This window comes from Mustelus asterias, chromosome 4, assembly GCF_964213995.1.
Source record: "Mustelus asterias chromosome 4, sMusAst1.hap1.1, whole genome shotgun sequence".
Lineage (NCBI taxonomy): Eukaryota > Metazoa > Chordata > Chondrichthyes > Carcharhiniformes > Triakidae > Mustelus > Mustelus asterias.
This window is the reverse complement of record NC_135804.1, coordinates 66708074-66728198: the sequence shown is the minus strand read 5'-3', so window position 1 is coordinate 66728198 and position 20125 is coordinate 66708074. Positions and strand designations below refer to the sequence as shown.

General features: G+C 49.7%; 1 protein-coding gene across 1 annotated transcript in view; it reads right to left on the bottom strand.

Moving 5' to 3' along the window:
• The window catches only part of LOC144493118 (hydrocephalus-inducing protein-like), a 182603-nt gene extending 166462 nt beyond the window's left edge, over positions 1-16141 (bottom strand). Inside the window, exon 1 of the mRNA XM_078212020.1 lies at positions 15966-16141. Coding sequence (XP_078068146.1) covers positions 15966-16141 — 176 coding nt within the window. The remainder of the gene's footprint in view (positions 1-15965) is intronic.
• Between the last annotated feature and the right edge of the window lie 3984 nt (positions 16142-20125).

The following is a 20125-nucleotide window of genomic DNA, read 5'->3' as shown; positions in this document are numbered from 1 at the left end:
CCTGACACTTTGACTGCGATCTTAATGGCTCACAGCACAGATCAATTGGCATGGCAAGCCAGGAAGGTTGCGTGAGGGGCCAAAAGTCTGGTTCGTGAGCAGGGAATCTTACTAGCCCTGTATTGCCATCAAGGGTTAAATATTAATCACATGTTTAGCATGTCATCCAGGCTCACTTATACTTACCTCCTCGCCGGTCGGTCCTCACACCGGTGAGAATCACAGTAAGTCTCCACCAGAGGAGATCGGACGTGATGGCCTCACCGGGGGGATCGGAGGCCATTGAAGCCCCTGGTGGTCAAAGTATGGCTGGATAGTGCCCATGGGACAGTGCCAGCCTGGCACCTCTCAATGGGCACCCTGACACTGCCCACCAGGTGCCATACTTGTGCCAGGGTTAGTGCCAAGGGGCCTCAGTGGGGTTGGAGCCTGAGTGAGGGTGGGGCTATGACAGGGGGGAGATGAGGGTGGAGCTCCACAGGGGGAGGAAGAATTGCAAGAGGTGGAGGTTGCTCTACAAGGGGGAGCTCTGCAGGGGCGTAGCTTTGCAGGGGGGAATATTTGCAGGAGGGTGATGATTGGCGGAGGGGTTATGCAAACAGGGTGATTCGTGGGGTGGAGGAGACATGCAGAGCGCACAATCAGCGGCAGGGGTGGCATGCAAGATGGGCTGTGGAGGGAGTCGTTATAGGGGATTCATCCAGCGGGTCCCGATGCTCAATGTTGGTGACCCATGTTGTCACTGGAGTGGAGAGGGAGTTACACTGCTCCTGCTGATGGGAGGGGGAGTAATGTCCAGTGGGGGTGGGGGATGGCAGGAGGTCGCCCAGCTCACTGGGAAATCAGGCAGCTTGGGCAATGACACTCCAAGCAGTTTGCAGATGGCTTCATTGGCGAGTTTAGGCTCTGCCACCGCACCCCCCCCCCCCCCCCCCACCAACTCGCTATCCCCCCCCCCGCAAAATGGTGGGTGTGGTGAACCATTGTTGGTTCCCACTAGGTAGTGCTGAGCCAGGGTCTGGCCAGTACTATGAGTCTGTATATATGTTACTGTTGGGGTTAGGGTTGGGCTGTTCTACCTGTTAATATAGTTGTTATGGTACACCCCAGTCGGCTCCGCCTCCTGGGAGAGGTATAAAGGTCACTGCTCTGCCTGGTGACCCTTTAGTCTGGGATCGTATACTGTATATAGTAGCTCTGTTATTGTTGGCAATAAAAGCCTTTATTTCCCGAGTACATCCAGCCTCTCATGTGTTATATCGCGCATCAATTTTATTGCCAACAAATAAATTCTGGTGAAAAAAAAAACGACAAAGAAAACATGGAGCAAATGCTTAAACCCGAACAGCTTACCTTGGACCCACGTGCGGCGGGCGCATCGAACACTTTCGACCACTGGTTGAAGTGTTTCCAGGATTACCTCGACGGCTCCACAGCGGTCAACAACGACGCCGACAGACTCCGGGTCCTCCACGCGAGGGTAAGCGACGCTGTATACCTAGCGATCCATGCGGCCACCGATGACAAAGGGGCCCTCGAGCTTCTCAAGAAGCGATACAACAAACCGCCAAACGAGATGCATGCTCGATATCTCTTAGCCACTCGACGGCGGCAGCCCGGCGAAATGACAGAACAGTACGCGTGCGAGCTCCTACAGCTAGCCAGAGCCTGCAACTGCAAGGCAGTGTCGGCAGACCAGTACATGAACGACCTCGCTCGAGATGCATTCGTGGCGGGAATCGGCTCGTCGTACATCCGCCTTCGGCTGTTGGAGCAAGGTAACCTCATTCTCACTAAATCCATAGAGTTAGCTGACGCTCTAGAAACGGCCTCCAAAAGTCTGGCGATGTACCCCGACGACCACGTGGAGACAGCGTGGCAGGGGCAGTCACAGACCCCACTTCATTCAGCGGGACCGAAAAACTGCGCGATTGCGTTCCCAGCCTCGGACCTGACGACGGCAGCAGCTCCAGGTGGCCCGCAGTGTTACTTCTGTGGGGGGGTGAAACACCCTTGGCAGCGATGTCCAGCTAAAGCGGTGTTGTGCTCCGCCTGCGGCAAGAAGGGGCACTATTCCAAGGTATGCCGGTCCAAACTTCCATCCAAGACCAGCAGTGCGGTGTGTGACTCCCCGGAGCCGGCCTCCTTGTCTTCTGCATCTTCAAGGTCTTCCACCACGTGCGATTCCAGGACGTCGCCATTCCGAACGACGGAGTCGCAAGACACGTGCGACCTGCAGGGGCCGCAGGTTTTGGCGCCATCGTCCATGTGCGACCTATGGGGGCAGCCATGTTGGTCAGCACCGTCCGCGAATGACCAACAGGGGTCGTCATCAACCATCTCAGCTGCCTGCAGTTGCGCCCATGAACCAACGGTGGCGTCGATCATCCTGGACCAGGCCAAGCCTCACAGACTCGACAAGTCCATGATGGACATACAGGTAAACAAATGCCCGATTTATTGCCAGTTTGACAGCGGGAGCACGGAGAGCTTCATTCACCCAGACACCGTGAAGCGGTGTGGTCTCCAGATTCGGACTGTCAAGCAGACAATTTCGATGGCGTCAAGGTCCCGGTCTGTCACCGTGCTAGGGAGTTGCGTGGTCAATCTGACAGTGCAGGACACAGTCTACGAGAACTTCAAGCTCCTTGTGTTACTGCATCTTTGCGCGCCAATACTCCTAGGACTAGATTTTATGGTCCACTTGAAGAGTGTAACCCTGCAGTACGGTGGGCCACTCCCTCCACTTTCAGTGGGAGACCCGCAGCCTCTAAATTGCCCAACGCGCTCCACATGTAGCCTCTCAACGCTTAGGATTACCACACCCTCCCTATTCCAGAATCGTGCCAGGCTGCAAGCCCATCGCAACAAAGAGCAGGCGTTACAGCGCTGAAGATCGGATCTTCATTCGATCTGAAGTTCAGCGGCTCCTCAAGGAAGGGATCATCCAACCTAGCGCTAGTCCTTGGAGAGCGCAAGTCGTGGTGGTTAAGAATGGGAACAAACCCCGGATGGTCATAGACTATAGTCAGACCATCAACAGATACATGCAGCTGGATGCGTATCCCCTCCCGCACATATCTGACATAGTCAATCAGATTGCGCAGTACCGGGTGTTCTCCACCATCGACTTAAACTCTGCTTACCACCAACTCCCCATTCGCCCAGAGGACCGACAATACACGGCCTTTGAGGCGGATGGTTGCCTGTACCATTTTTTAAGGGTTCCTTTTGGTGTCACGAATGGGGTCTCGGTCTTCCAGCGTGCTATGGACCGAATGGTGAACCAGAATGGGCTGCGGGCTACCTTCCCGTACCTGGATAACGTCACCATCTGTGGCCATGACCAGCAGGACCACGATGCCAACCTTTTTAGATTCTTACGCACTGCATCTCACCTGAATCTGACCTACAACAGGGAGAAGTGTGTATTTCGCACGCGCCGCCTAGCTATCCTCGGATACGTGGTGGAAAACGGGGTCCTTGGCCCTGATCCAGACCGTATGCGTCCACTCCTCGAACTTCCCCTGCCCACTAGCGTCAAAGCACTGAGAAGATGCTTAGGCTTCTTCTCATACTATGCACAGTGGGTTCCCAATTACACGGACAAAGCCCGTCCGCTCATCAAGTCCACCTCTTTTCCCCTAGCAACAGAGGCTCGCTTAGCCTTTGCAAGAATAAAAGCCGACATCGCGAAAGCCACGATGCACGCTATCGACGAGTCCATCCCCTTCCAGGTGGAGAGTGATGCATCTGATTTCGCCCTGGCCGCCACACTTAACCAGGCGGGCAGGCCCGTCGCCTTTTTCTCTCGCACCCTCCAAGGCCCTGAAATTTGACATTCGGCGGTGGAAAATGAGGCCCAGGCCATTGTGGAGGCCGTTCGGCATTGGCGCCATTACTTGGCGGGCAAACGGTTCACTCTGCTCATGGACCAGCGGTCCGTGGCGTTCATGTTCAACAACACGTTACGGGGTAAGATCAAGAATGATAAGATCTTGAGGTGGAGAATCGAACTCTCCACCTACAATTATGATATCATGTATCGTCCAGGGAAGCTCAACGAGCCCTCGGATGCCCTGTCGTGTGGAACATGCGCTAGTATGCAGGAGAATCGATTGCAGGCTCTCCACAATGACCTCTGCCATCCGGGGGTCACTCGGCTCTACCACTTCATAAAAGCCCGGAATCTACCCTACTCGGTGGAGGATGTCAGGTCCATAACCAGAAGCTGCCGGGTATGCGCGGAATGCAAACCGCACTTCTACCGACCTGACAGGGCACAACTCGTTAAGGCCACTCGTCCCTTCGAAAGACTGAGTGTGGATTTTAAGGGCCCCCTTCCCTCGACAGATCGGAATGTGTACTTCCTCAATGTGGTTGATGAGTACTCACGATTCCCTTTTGTCATTCCCTGTTCTGATATGACCGCTGCCACGGTTATCAAGGCATTTCGTGATCTTTTCACCCTGTTCGGTTACCCCTGTTACATCCACAGCGATAGGGGCTCGTCGTTCATGAGCGATGACTTGAGGCAATACCTGCTCTTATATGGGATTGCCTCTAGTAGAACCACGAGCTACAACCCAAGGGGTAACGGACAGGTCGAACGAGAGAATGCTACAGTCTGGAAGGCTGTCTTACTGGCGTTGAAGTTAAAGGTCTTCCAGTCTCCCGTTGGCAAGAGGTACTCCCTGATGCGCTCCACTCCATACGCTCACTCCTGTGTACGGCAACCAACGCTACTCCTCATGAGAGAATGTTTTCATTCCCTAGGAAGTCTTCCTCTGGCACCTCATTACCGTCTTGGTTGACGTACTCAGGACCTGTCCTCCTGCGGCGACATGTTAGGACCCGCAAGCCCGACCCTTTGGTTGAACAGGTCCATCTCCTCCACGCCAACCCTCAGTATGCCTACGTGGCATATCCTGACGGGCGCGAGGACACGGTCTCGATTCGAGATCTGGCGCCAGCAGGGGACTTGGAAAACCCTGTCGCTCCCACACCTACTGTTAGGGACCCCCCAACCATTTTTTCCCCTCCTGACACGGCGCGGGCAGTATCGGGACCATCACTTAACCCTCTTACTTCCATGTACAGCTTGCCTGAGTCCAGGAGATGGTCGCCACTTCAAGGCGTGCCCGAGTTCAGCGGATTGTCATCACCTCGGGGTCTACCGGCCCGTGAGGCACTGGAGGAGTCGCTGGACACCGCCTTGGAGAGAACGTCACCGCGATTGCCTGAACCGGTGTCATCGCCGGTGTTGAGGAGGTAACAACGACGGTGCGGTCCCCAGACCGCTTGAACTTATAGACAAACGAACAATTATTCTGTGTTTTGTACCCCGCCGGCCTTTGTTTTCAAAGGAGGGGTGAATGTGGTGAACCATTGTTGGTTCCCACTAGGTAGTGCTGAGCCATGGTCTGGCCAGTACTATGAGTCTGTATATATGTTACTGTTGGGGTTAGGGTTGGGCTGTTCTACCTGTTAATATAGTTGTTATGGTACACCCCAGTCGGCTCCGCCTCCTGGGAGAGGTATAAAGGTCACTGCTCTGCCTGGTGACCCTTTAGTCTGGGATCGTGTACTGTATATGGTAGCTCTGTTATTGTTGGCAATAAAAGCCTTTATTTCCAGAGTACATCACGCCTCTCGTGTGTTATATCGCGCATCAGTGGGAATCACACTTCTGTCCAAAAAGTGACAGTCATAGTTTCATAGGTTACATTTTTAAATTCACCTAACAAACAGATCTCAAACTCTCCCATGCTCTTGTTCATTTGGCACTTAGGACCACAATCTTTTGACCTCGTCCCGCTCGACTTTTGGGGTAAAATGAGAAACGTGCCCAGTTTTTCGCCACCCCTGATCATACTGGCCCTGTTTTGCTGGCAAAATCGGCCGATTTAAATATTAATGACATAGTTAGCAAAGCTCACTTACATTAACCACATCGAGGTTCTACCTGGTGAGAATCACAGCTGGTCTCCACCAGAGGAGACCAGTCATGATGGCCTTGCCGGGGGGATCAAAGACCATTGAAGCCCGGTGGTGGTTGGGGCTGGGCTGAGCCACTAGACAACCTGACACTGCCCACCGAGCACCCTGGCAGTGCCCACTAGACACCATAACTGTGCCAGGGAGGTGTCAAAGGGGTGGGGCCTGAATGGTGGCAGAGCCTGTGGAGTGCATCTGTGCAAAACAGAAGTGATCATGCAATTCTCGCCAGTCAGGGGTGGAGCCTCAGCTCGCTTGTGAAGCTAGCTGCTGAACTCTAGAAGTATCATTGTGAAGGTACCCCGATCTCCGAGTATATGGTGTACATGTACACCGTATACTGGGAGATCTCCTGTCACTCTCCCACCGTCCCCCCTCCGCCCACAGACATCGCCCCACTCCCCATGATTGCCACCCCGGACATTGACACCCCCCCTCCCTGGCCCCGATCGCCATCTCAGACATTGACCCCACCATCCCCTCCCCTCCCCCCCGCCACCGCACCCCCCCCCCCCCCCCCACCGATCGCTGCCCCTGCTGAATGCCACCCACCTGCCTAATCGCCGTCCTGAACAATTGCCATCTCCCCCAATAGCTGCCTCAGCCAATTGCTCCCCATCCCCCCATCTGCCGCCCTGTAAATCATATAATTAATATTGCAATCATCTTCACACCCTTTCTGGGCACGAGGCTGATTTTGCTGACAAAATAGTACCAGTAGGGGCAGGAGAGGTGACAAACCAGGCCCGAACCAAATTTTTCACATCTTGCCATATCTTATGGTTGTAAGATGGGACCCAGAAATCTTTTCAGAAGATTGTGCCTTTTACCATTTTTTGGTAAGATCCCATCCAAAATTTCATTTTTTAAAACTTTTACTGTAACATTCAAAGTAAAACAACAGGGATTAAGCATGAACTAAAAGGAAAATTGTGGTCAATGTAAATTACACATTGAAGAGCAGATACAACAAAGATGCATTTCAGGAATTTATCATGGATCTACTAATTTCAACCACAGTGTGCCAGAGGACTGGAGAACAGCTAATGTGGTTCTGCTATTTAAGGAGGGTTGTAGAGATAAACCAGGAAACTACAGCCCAGTGAGTCTCACATCAGTGGTAGAGAAACTATTGGAGAAACTTCTGAAGGAGAGCATCTATCACTTTGGAGAGGCAAAACTTGATCAGGGATAGTCAGCATCGCTTTATCAGAGGGAGGTCGTGCCAAACAAATTTGATCGAATTTTTCCAGGAGATGACAGGTATGTAGATAAGGGTAGTGCAGCTGATCAGTTGATGTAGTCTATATGGATTTCAGCAAAGCCTTTGACAAGGTCCCACATGGGGACTTGTGAAGAAGGCAAATGTATATGGGTTACAGGGTCATTTGATAAGGTGGATTCAAAATGGGCTCAGTTGTAGGAGACAGAAGGTTAACAGAAGGCTGCTTTAGTGACTGAAAGCCAATGTTCAGTGGCGTACCACAGGGATCTTTGCTGAGTCCCCTATTATTCATCATTTATATCAATGACATAGAACATAGAACATAGAACATTACAGCGCAGTACAGGCCCTTCGGCCCTCGATGTTGCGCCGACCAGTGAAACCAATCTAAAGCCCATCTTACCTACACTATTCCAATATCATCCATATGTTTATCCAATGACCCTTTAAATGCCCTTAATGTTGGCAAGTCCACTACTGCTGCAGGCAGGGCATTCCACACCCTTACCACTCTCTGAACGAAGAACCTACCTCTGACATCTGTCCTATATCTATCACCCCTCAATTTAAAGCTATGTCCCCTCGTGCCAGCTATCACCATCCGAGGAAAAAGGCTCTCACTATCCACCCTACCTAATCCTCTGATTATCTTGTATGCCTCCATTAAGTCACCTCTTAACCTTCTTCTCTCTAACGAAAACAACCTCAAGTCCCTCAGCCTTTCCTCATAAGCCCTTCCCACCATACCAGGTAATATCCTAGTAAATCTCCTCTGCACCCTTTCCAATGCTTCCACATCCTTCCTATAATGCGGTGACCTGAACTGTACGCAATACTCCAAGTGCGGCCGCACCAGAGTTTTGTACAGCTGCAACATGACCTCATGGCTCTGAAACTCAATCCCTCTACCAATAAAAGCTAACACGCGTACACCTTCTTAACAACCCTATCAACCTGGGTGCCAACTTTCAGGGATCCATGCACATGGACACCGAGACCTCTCTGCTTATCCACATTACCAAGTATCTTACCATTAGCCCAGTACTCTGTAATCCTGTTACTCCTTCCAAAGTGAATCACCTCACACTTTTCCGCATTGAACTCCATTTGCCACCTCTCAGCCCAGCTCTGCAGCTTATCTATGTCCCTCTGTAACCTGCAACAACCTTCCGCACTGTCCACAACTCCACCGACTTTAGTGCCATCCGCAAATTTACTAACCCACCCTTCTACGCCCTCATCCAGGTCATTTATAAAAATGACAAACAGCAGTGGCCCCTTGCGGTACACCACTAGTAACTGAACTCCAGGATGAACATTTCCCATCAACCACCACCCTCTGTCTTCTTACAGCTAGCCAATTCCTGATCCAAACCGCTAAATCACCCTCAATCCCATGTCTCCATATCGTCTGCAATAGCTTACCATGGGGAACCTTATCAAATGCTTTACTGAAATCCATATACACCACATCAACTGCTTTACCCTCATCCACCTTTTTGGTCACCTTCTCAAAGAACTCAATAAGGTTTGTGAGGCACGACCTACCCTTCACAAAACCATGTTGACTATCCCTAATCAAATTGTTCCTTTCTAGATGATTATAAATCCTATCTCTTATAATCCTTTCCAAAACTTTGCCCACAACAGAAGTAAGGCTCACTGGTCTATAATTACCAGGGTTGTCTCTACTCCCCTTCTTGACCAAGGGGACAACATTTGCTATCCTCCAGTCTTCTGGCACTATTCCTGTAGACAATGACGACATAAAGATCAAAGCCAAAGGCTCTGCAATCTCCTCCCTAGCGTCCCAGAGAATCCTGGGATAAATCCCATTCAGCCCAGGGGACTTATCTATTTTCACACTTTCCAGAATTGCTAACACCTCCTCCTTATTAACCTCAATCCCCGTCTAGTCCAATAGCCTGTATCTCAATATTCTCCTCGACAAGATTGTCTTTTTCCTGTGTGAATACTGATGAAAAATATTCATTTAGCGCCTCTCCTATCTCTTCAGGCTCCACGCACAACTTCCCATTACTGTCCTTGACTGGCCTTAATCTTACCCTAGTCATTCTTTTATTCCTGATATACCTATAGAAGGCTTTGGGGTTTTCCTTGATCCTACCTGCCAAAGACTTCTCATGTCCCCTCCTGGCTCTTCTTACCTCTCTCTTTAGGTCCTTCCTGGCTAACTTGTAACTCTCAAGCGCCCTAACTGAGCCTTCACGTCTCATCTTTACAGAAGTCTCCTTCTTCCTCTTCACAAGAGATTCAACTTCTTTAGTAAACCACGGTTCCCTCACTCGACCACTTCCTCCCTGCTTGACAGGTACATACTTATCAAGGACACCCAGTAGCTGTTCCTTGAACAAGCTCCACATTTCAATTGTGCCCATCCCCTGCAGTTTCCTTCCCCAACATATGCATCCTAAATCTCGCCTAATCGCATCATAGATGATTATGTGGGGGGTAGGATTAGTAAGTTTGCGGATGACATAAAGATTGGCTGGTGGTTAACAGAAAAGCTGAGTGTCTTGGGCTACAGGAAGATACAGACAGAATGGTCAAATGGGCAGATAAGTGGCAGATGGAAATTAACTCTGAAAAGTGTGAGGTGATACCCTTTAGAACAAGTAATTTGACAAGGAAGTATTCAATGAAAGGCAAGACACTAGGAAGTTCTGAGGAACAAAGGGACATTGGCGTGTTTGTCCATAGAGCTCTGGAGGCAGAAGGACATGTTAGTGGGGTGGTGAAGAAGGCATATGGGGCAATTGTCTTTATCAGTCGAGGCAAAGATTACAAAAGCAAGGAAGTCTTGTTGGAGTTGTATAGAACTCGGGTGAGGCCACAGCTGGAGTACTGTGTGCAGTTCTGGTCACCACATTATAGGACGGATGTGATTGCAGTGAAAGGAGTGCAGAGGAGATTCACCAAGTTGTTGCCTGGGATGGGACATTTAAGTTATGAAGAGAGGTTGGATAGACTTGGGCTGCTTTTGTTTGAGCAGAGAAGACTGAGCGGTGACCTGATCGAGGTGTACAAGATTATGAGAGGCATGGACAGGGTGGATAGGGAGCAGCTGTTCCCTTTAGTTGACGGATCAGTCATGAGGGGACACAGGTTCAAAGTGATGATGGTCTGGACGGCATTGCTCGGGAGGGTGGCGGAGGTGGGTAACCTCACATCCTTCAAAAAGTACCTGGATAAACACTTGGCACGTCATAACATTCATGACCACGGGCCAAGTGCTGGTAAATGGGATTAGGTAGGCACAGTAAGAAGTCTCACAACAGCAGGTTAAAGTCCAACAGGTTTATTTGGTAGCATGAGCTTTTGGAGTGCTGCCCCTTCATCAGGTGAGTTGGGGCTGCACATGGAGGGGCAGGGGTGGGGGGGGGGGGGGCGAGGGAGTCAGGCTGCACATGGGGATGGTCGGGGCTGCACAAGGAGAATTGGCGATTGGGGCTGGCTGGGGGGGGTGGGGGGGGGGGGGGGGCAGGTAGGCTGGCCATCCAGTGGGAGGGGAGTGGGGAGGTGGTCAAGTTGACAGGCGATCAGCAGAGGGGCCTGGGAAGGAATCGGAAGGCGAGCAATTGGGAGGCCAGTGAACGTGTGCCAATCTCCACACCGACAGATCGGCACATGTGTAGTGGCCCACTCAGCACACTTATTTTGGCCTCTCTGGTGGGATGAGGCCCCCCCTCCCCTACTTACCAGTGTTAATCCCCTGAGGCCTCTGGAGTACCAAGTGCTGGAGATTCATAAAACTAAGTTTGCCCAAAAAGTGTGCAGGAAAATCTCCCGTGTTGTGCACTTAGCTTTTTTTGGGAGAAATAATGCCCCCCCCTCCCCCCTCATGTATGCCACATCAACAGCATTACCTTCAACAGCATTTCCCTTTCTGTTATGTACTCAAAAAACTCCAGCAAGTTAGTTAAACACAATTTTCCCTTTCGAAATCTATGCTCTTCCTAATCAAGCCTATTTTTCCACGTGGCTCCTAATCCTGTCCTGAATAACAGTTTTTAGAAGTTTGTCCACCACTGAAGTTAAACTTGAATGACTTCAACAAGGCCCAGGAGGTTGGGCTCATGGAGTACAAGCTTCCTGGTTGAGGCCATAATTGTTTGCCCAATCAGAGAGCTTCACCTCTGTGGGAGTGTCAGGTCCACTGGCACTTCGGATTTTGACTTTGTGCCTGAAGCACTCTTCGGAGTGGAATTGAGTTGTAAACAAAGGGAATCTGGTGAAGGGGCACTGACCTCTGAGCAGTTATTTCATGGTCTGTATTTGCTGAGCTTATCCTTACAACCTTTTTGAACAAGAACATATTGTCTGCAATTCTCCAGTCCTCCTGCGTCTAGGGAAGATTGAAAGATTATGGTTGGTGCCCTGCAATTTTACTCTCACTATCTTCAATATCCTTGGATGCATCTCCCCTGGTCATGGTGCCTTGTTAACTTTAAGTACCGACATTCTATCCAACACTTCCTCCTGATCAATTTTGAATCCTTCCAATGTCAGACTTGTCACCATGACCTGGATTGAATCGACCTTCTCAAGGAAAAAAAAGATAGAAAGTATTCATTTAATACCTGATCGATCCATGCTCCCGGTCTCCATTTGTAAATTCTATTTTAGGTCCCTAATCGGGTCTCTGCACCCTTTACCACTCTTTTACTATTTATATGTCCAGAAGACTTTGGAATTCACCTTTATGTTGGCAGCCTGCCTTTTTTCAGAATCTTTCTTCGCTTCTCTAAAATGTTTATTAACCTCCCCTCTTCTGGATTCCTCTTGGTTCTCAATTTTATTTTCTATCTGCACCTGTCATAAGCACGCTTTCTCTTCATGATCTTAATTTTTTTCTCCTTTTTTGTCCAGGGAGCTATGAGTTATTTCCCCCTAATTTTGCTTTCTGAGGGCATATAGCGTGGGGTTGTAATTCTCTGGCTGCGCTCACCGCAAAACCAGAGAATCCCGCTCAAGGTCAATGGACTTTTGTGTAGTTTCCCCCCCCCACTCTGATTCCCATGGCAGGCGGGACTGGAGAATTCCCCCCCACCCATTTCTTTTATGAAGGTAGTCCATTTTGAGGTTCCAGTTTTTCTCACCAACTTTTTGTTCCGTCTATCTGGCTCTGTTCCATTCTTGCCCCATTGAAGTCAGCTCTCCCCCAGTTAATTATTCTTACTCTGGATTGCCCATTGTCTTTTTCTACCATCATCCTAAACCTTGCTGTCTCATAAATGTTCACCCACTGACACTTGATCTACTCAGCCCATCTCATTTCCAAGAACCAGGTCCAACAATGCACCCTTTCTAGTTGTACTGGAAACATACTGCTGTAGTAAATTCTCCTGAACACAATCTAGGAATATTTGTCTCTCTCTGCTCTTTACACTCCCTCTATCCAAGTCTACATTCCGGGAATTAAATTTCATCAAAATAACTACTCTATGTTTGCATCTCTCTGGAATTTCCTTGCAGATTTGTTCCTCTACATCCTTTCACTAGTTGGTGGTCTATAGATTACACCAGGCAATGTAATTGCCCCCTTTCTGTTCCTTAGTTTTAGCCAAATTGATTCTGCCCTTGAACCCTCTGGGACATCCTCTTTCTCCCTCACTGCACTCTATTTAATTAATATCACTACCCCTCCCACTTTCCTTCCTTTCCCACCTTTTCTGAACACTTCATACCTAGGAACATTTAAAGCCCAGTCCTGTCTTGCCTTGAGCCAGGCCTCCGTTATTGCCACATCATCATATTCCCACATTGTAATCTGCGCCTGTAACAGCCCAATCTTATTCACTACACTCCTTGAGGAATAACCCCCACAAAGTGACCGCAGAGCAAAGGATTTCCAAATACCTCAAAAGCAGCTCCAGGCTTCAAGCCTGTTGAAACTACAAAAGAAACTTTCCCTTTAGATGAAAAGACTTTGGGGGGAGTTGTAGGGGTGTATTGTAGAATGGGATAAAGACTCAAAGGGGGCAATTCTCCCATCCCGCTGCGGATTTCCAGCGGTGTCTGCGAGGTGCCAGGACTCGGCTGGGAGGCAGGGCTAGCATTTAAATAGTATTTTACATACTATTTCAATGCTATTAGCAGGCCTACTAGCATCTTTCACACTGCCAGGAGGATTTCACTCCAGCAGGGTTCAGACTAGCTCCCCACTTTTGGGGAACTAGTGGCCTGACCCTATTAGAGTGAAGGGGGGGCAATCAGAGCCCCCCCCCCGGGGGTCGGGCGGCAGGGGCTGTGCCCCCAGCACTGCACAAAGTGCAAAGTGCCCATGCCAGGCAGCACCTTGGCACTGCCCACCGGGCATGGGGTTGTGCCAAGAGGCGGGGCCTATTGGGGCGGGCTTAGGGAGTGAGGCCTGCTGGGAGTGGGGCTTGGGGCGATTGATGGGGAGGGGGTGGGGTCCTGTTGCCACTCTGCATTGGGACCTGAAGGGGCTGACGATCGGGGGCGATGGGGGGTCTGCCGGGGGGGTGGGGGGTCTGCCTGCAGGGGGATTGTCACTACTGGTGGGGGTGTTGGAGGGGGGAGGTGGTGGAGGTTGGAAATCGAGGCTGGCCAGGCCAGGGATTCTGGGCTGGCCCACAAATGGACAGGGGGCCACGATCGGGCCACTGGGGGTTGTGGGGCAGCACTGTGGGGGTCCTGGACTGGCCAGCAATCTAGCTGATCAGCAAACAGGAAGGCTGACAGTTTGGGGCCACTGCGCGTACGCAGAGGCCCACTGATTTCAGCCTCTCCGGTGTGAATAGGCCCCCCCTGAAATTTAATGATATTTACGCTGGTGGCCTCTACAGTGCAGAGTGAGAGAGATTCTAGTGTGAATTCCCACTGAATAAACACAGTGAATTACTCCAGTTTTCCTGCGAATTTGACACAGAATTCTTTTGGAAGGATTCCACTCAGATTGTGGGGAAATGTGAAGTAAAAGGTTAACTTGCACGGTAGTTATGTCACAGTAATGTCACTCACTGTGATGATTGAGAAGCATCTTAGAGCTCTCGCTTCATCTTGGTCTTACTTTATACTTAGTATATAACTAAATGCGTTTTCAACAAAAGTCCATTGCCTCCAATAAGATCTCTTTTAGAGTAAGAAGCTACCGAATCCCAAGAGAAAACTATGGTAATAGACAGGCCATTCCTCACAGCCAGCATAATAGCTGATGTATCTGATTCTCTAAGCCTGGTATCCACTCATTCCATGGTGATGGACACCAACACAAAGACCTGAGACATCCTAGCACTCATGCAAGACAGAAACTCATCCAATTTCTCTCCAATCTCGCTTGTTGCCTCAGAAAAGCTTACAAAGTCTCACATCAGGAGGATGCACGGATGTTACAAAAAACATACCTAGGTTAAATGAGTGGGCAAAAATCTTGCAAATGGAGTATAATGTGGGCAAATGTGAAATTATCCATGTTGGCAGGAAGAAAAAAAGAAGTTTATTGTCTCAATGGCCAGAGGTTACAAAACTATGAGGTGCAGAGGGATTTGGAGACCTAGTGAATAAATCATAACATCATGCAGGTACAGCAAGTAATTCAGAAAGCAATTCATGCAACATAGTGATTAGCATTGCTGCTTCACAGCGCCAGGGACCCGGATCTGATTCCCAGCTTGGGTCACTGTCTGTGCAGAATCTGCACATTCTCCCATTGCCTGTGTGGGTTTCCTCCAGGTGCTCTGGCTTCCTCCAACAGTCTGAAAAACGTGCTGGTTAGGTGCATTGGCTATGCTAAATTCTCCCTCAGTGTACCCGAACAGGCGCCAGAGAGTGCGACTAGGGAATTTTCACAGTAACTTCATTGCAGTGTTAATGTAAGCTTATTTGTGACACTAATAAATAAATTTAAATTTCAACAAATAGAATGTTATCATTTATTATGAGGGGAATTGATTACAATGGTAGGGAGGTTATGCTTCTGTTGTACAGGGCAAGCCCAGCAAGAGGAGATGCAATTCTGGATTTAGTCTTGAGAAATGAAGTTAGGCAAGTGAGGGAAGTGACAGTGAGTGACCATATCAGGGATAATGACCACAATTTAGTTATATTTAGTATTATTATGAAAACGAAGAGAGATAAATCAGGAGCAAAAGTTTTGAACCGGGCGAAGCAAATTTTACAAAACCGAGAAGTGATTTGGCTGAAGTGGACTGGACAAGACTGTTAAAGAATAAATCAATGGGAAATCAGTGGAAGCACCAACAAGTGAGATCCTTAGGGTACAAAGCACATATGCCCCTCCAAAAATAATAATGGTACTGCCAAATCTAGACCCCCATGGTTGTCTAGAAAAATACAGGCGAAGATTGAACAGAAAAATAAAGCTTATGATAGTCACAAAAAACTCAACACTGCAGATAGCCTAGAGGAGTACAGAAAGTAGAGGGATCAAGTAAAAATAATTGAGGTAATCAAAGAGAGGACATGAAAAAATATCAGCAAGAAAAAACCCAAAGATGTTTTAACATTATATTAAGAGCAAAACACTAATTAAGGAAAAAGTGGGACCTATCAGTGAGGAAGAAGGGAACTTGTGTGAAGATGCAGAGGATACTTGAAGTGCTGATAGTTAACAGTGCTATAAAACAGGTGGATGTGATCATTAACAGTACCTATTTCCCTAAACCTAACCCATGCAGCCCTTCACCTATGCCCTCTTGGTGACCCTACAACTTCTTAATTTTACGTGACCAAGCGCTACGTCGACGTGTCCCAATAGGATGTACATCGGAGGTGGAGACGGTCAGTTGCGTTCTGAGCCCCATGGCCTGTGATGCACTTGGCAGGCGTCCCCTGCAGGGCTCTGGCTGACTTTCTGGTGTCACAGATGTATCCATCTGTGTTCTTCTTGCTGCCCTTGCAGAAGCGGAGAGTCATAAGGTTGAGCAATGGTCACAATCTCCCAGGTGGTAGGCCCCAGCACGGGCTCCAGCCCTTCCTCCTATTGCTGCGTGCCAATGGGCCCCTGGGTCACTCTATGGGATGACGGAACAGCTGGACTGAGCTCCAGAAGCCCCGAGGTCACCTGGTCCTGCCTGTCCTGGAGGCCCAACTGCATTCACCACATGGTGTGCAAGCCCTCGGTGATGGCGCTCTGAGTCTGGCCCCAGGTCTCGATGCCCGCAACAAGAGCCCTTTCGGACTGGGCCAAGCTCTGTAGCCGCTCAGTGATGGCCCACTGATAGTGCAGCACTCCCTCAGCACTGACCCTCTGACAGTTCTCGAAGCCCACAGCCATGATCCGCTGTGTCTCCAGAATGCTCCCGAGACCCTCAGCCATGACCTGCTGGAGTCGAGAATTCTCCCGAGGTCCTCAGACGTGGCCCGCTGTGCCTCAGACATGGCCTGCTGTGCATCAGCTGTGGCCCGCTGTGTCTCGGCCATGGCCTGCTGTGACTCGACCATGCCTTGAACCCTGCCACCCATGGCGACTATTTAATGTCCAAAGCTTTCCACTGCAGATGCCATCCTTGCTGTGCCTGCACCATCTCCTGTACTTGAAGGCTGTGAGACTCCTCCCAACAGACTTGCAATAGCTGCAGTTTGCTGACAACCCCACCTGCACTCCCCGGATCTGCAGCTGCATTTCCAACAGCTCAGGGAGAACGAATCACAATGGCCAGGCACCAGTCTTGAGGCCAGCTGAATCCATGCTTCCTGCAGGCCTCCCCATACCAGAGACCAGGGACGTTCTTGCCTCCACCCAATGTACATCAATGGCTGTGTCGTACGCACCAGAGAGTGACCCAGAAGCCTCACCATTAACCTGTCCCACCATCTGTGTCTGTGATGGTGAATTGTGTGGTGGAACCTTGTGTCGATTGACTGGTGCTGTCCTTGGAGATTTTCTCGGGGCCTTCCTCCAAGGTTTTCTCTGAGCCATTGTGGGGTGACATGGCGAAAGCAGTTTGGGGGGGGGGGGGGGGGGGGGGGGGGGGGGGGAAGCGATGATGCCAGATGGGCTGGGTGCATCGGGGTCGTTTCCTGCAACAAAGGACACAAAGTTGAGTGCAAGGTAGGGACAGGTATCTGGGCAGCATGCCACTAACTTGAGATATGTTATACGAGTGAAACATAGAAGATAGGAGCAGGAGGAGGCCATTTGGCCCTTCGAGCCTGCTGAGATCACGACTGATCATCCAACTCAATAGCCTAATCCTCTAATCCTGCTTTCTCCCCATAACTTTTGATCCCATTCGCCCCAAGTGCTATATCTAGCTGCCTCTTGAATACATTCAATGTTTTTGTATCAGCTACTTCCTGTGGTAATAAATTCCACAGGCTCACCATGCTTTGGGTGAAGAAATGTCTCCTCACCTCTGTTCTAAGTGGTCTCCCCTGTATCCTCATACTGTGACCCCTGGTTCTGGACACCCCCATCATCAGGAACATCCTTCCTGCATCTACTTTGTCTAGTCCAAGGATTGGCAGAGGCTATGTTACACGCCAACCCGGCTGACAGTCGCAGTCCTGTCCTAGTCCTCCTCCAGATACAGGTCTCTGTCCTCAGGGGATGTGAGAATTCACAGGTCAGGTACCCCACCCTGTCTTCTCCCACTCCCGGTGGTAATGAGACATCTTTTCCTGCGGGGACAGAAAAGGGATTGAAAGCCTAATGGTTGTAAGGTAACAGGGTGCTGGGCGTGAGGGTGCTTGGGTGGGGTCTGTCAAGGCTGTGCCTCAGCTGGCAGGGGTTGTGGGGGGGTGGGGGGGGTGAGAGACAGATGCTAGGGGTCAGGTGCTGGAAGGTCGCGGGGTTGTCAGGGCGTGGATGGACATTTCAGGTGCAACATATGGGACTGATGCCAGGATAGGATGGATACTCACTGATGGCTGTTTCCACGTGCCAGTGCATGGGCACTGACTACCATCACCACCGCCTCCCAAGTCGCGTTACCGTCCCGACTCTTGGCTCATCGCTCATCCGGGGGAAGAATGTGTCCCTCTTCCCCTCCACTGCGTCTAGTAGACAGCCCAGCTCTCCCTCAGTAAACCTTGGAGCAGTTCTTTTTGGTGACCACTTCCTGGCATGACTGCCTGTGTGTCCATTATTAGAGCTTATATAGAACTCTCCCTTGTTAAGGGATTTCAGCAGCAGACAGTATGGGCGAGACACGCACTGGAGGCTCCATTCCAGCGAGAATCACAGGAGGCTGCTTTGTTGCAATAAGGGGGAGAGGCAAGGGGAACTCTGCAGGGATGGTAATCAGGGAGGGAAGGATTTTGCAGGGGTGGTGATCGGGGAGGGAGGAGAGGGGGGGGGAACTCTGCAGGGATGGTAGAGTCATAGAGTCATGGAGGTTTACAACATGGAAACAGGCCTTTCGGCCCAACTTGTCCATGCCGCTCTTTTTTTTTAAAAACCCCTAAGCTAATCCCAATTGCTCGCATTTGGCCCATATCCCTCTATACCCATCGTACCCATGTAACTGTCTAAATGCTTTTTAAAAGACAAAATTGTACCCGCCTCTACTACTACATCTGGCAGCTTGTTCCAGACACTCTCCACCCTCTGTGTGAAAAAGTTGCCCCTCTGGACACTTTTATATCTCTCCCCTCTCACCTTAAACCTATGCCCTCTCGTTTTATATTCCCCGACCTTTGGGACAAATATTGACTATCTAGCTGATCTGGGTCCCTCATTATTTTATAGACCTCTATAAGATCACCCCTCAGCCTCCTACACTCCAGAGAAAAAAATCCCAGTCTATCCAGCCTCTCCTTATAACTCAATCTATCAAGTCCTGGTAGCATCCTAGTGAATCTTTTCTGCACTCTTTCTAGTTTAATAATATCCTTTCTATAATAGGGTGACCAGAATTGCACACAGTATTCCAAGTGTGGCCTTACCAATGTCTTGTACAACTTCAACAAGACGTCCCAACTCCTGTATTCAATGTTCTGACCGATGAAACCAAGCATGCCGAATGCCTTCTTCACCACTCTGTCCACCTGTGACTTCACTTTCAAGGAGCTATGAACATGTACCCCTGGATCTCTTTGTTCTGTAACTCTCCCCAACGCCCTACCATTAACTGAGTAAGTCCTACCCTGGTTCAATCTACCAAAATGCATCACCTCGTGTTTGTCTAAATTAAACTCCATCTGCCATTCGTCAGCCCACTAGCCCAATTGATCAAGATCCCGTTGCAATTGGAGATAACTTTCGTCACTGTCCACTATGCCACCAATCTTAGTGTCATCTGCAAACTTACTAACCCTGCTTCCTATATTCTCATCCAAATCATTAATATAAATGACAAATAACAGTGGACTCAGCACTGATCCCTAAGGCACACCGCTGGTCACAGGCCTCCAGTTTGAAACACAATTCTCTACAACCACCCTCTGGCTTCTGCCAAGAAGCCAATTTTGTATCCATTTAGATAGCTCACCCTGGATCCCGCAAGATTTAACCTTATGCAACAACCTACCATGAGGTACCTTGTCAAAGGCCTTGCTAAAGTCCATGTAGACAACATCAACTGCACTGCCCTCATCTACCTTCTTGGTTATCCCTTCAAAAAACTCAATCAAATTTGTGAGACATGATTTTCCACTCACAAAACCATGCTGACTGTCCCTAATCAGTACTTGCGTCTCTAAGTGCCTGTAGATCCTGTCTCTCAAAATACCTTCCAACAATTTACCCACCACAGATATGAGGCTCACTGGCCTGTAGTTCCCAGGCTTTTCCCTGCAGCCCTTTTTAAACAAAGGCACAACAGTTGCCACTCTCCAAGCTTCAGGCACCTCACCTGTGACTATCGATGACTCAAATATCTCGGCTAGGGGACCCGCAATTTCCTCCCGAGCCTCTCACAATGTCCTGGGATATACTTAATCAAGTTGGGGATTTAT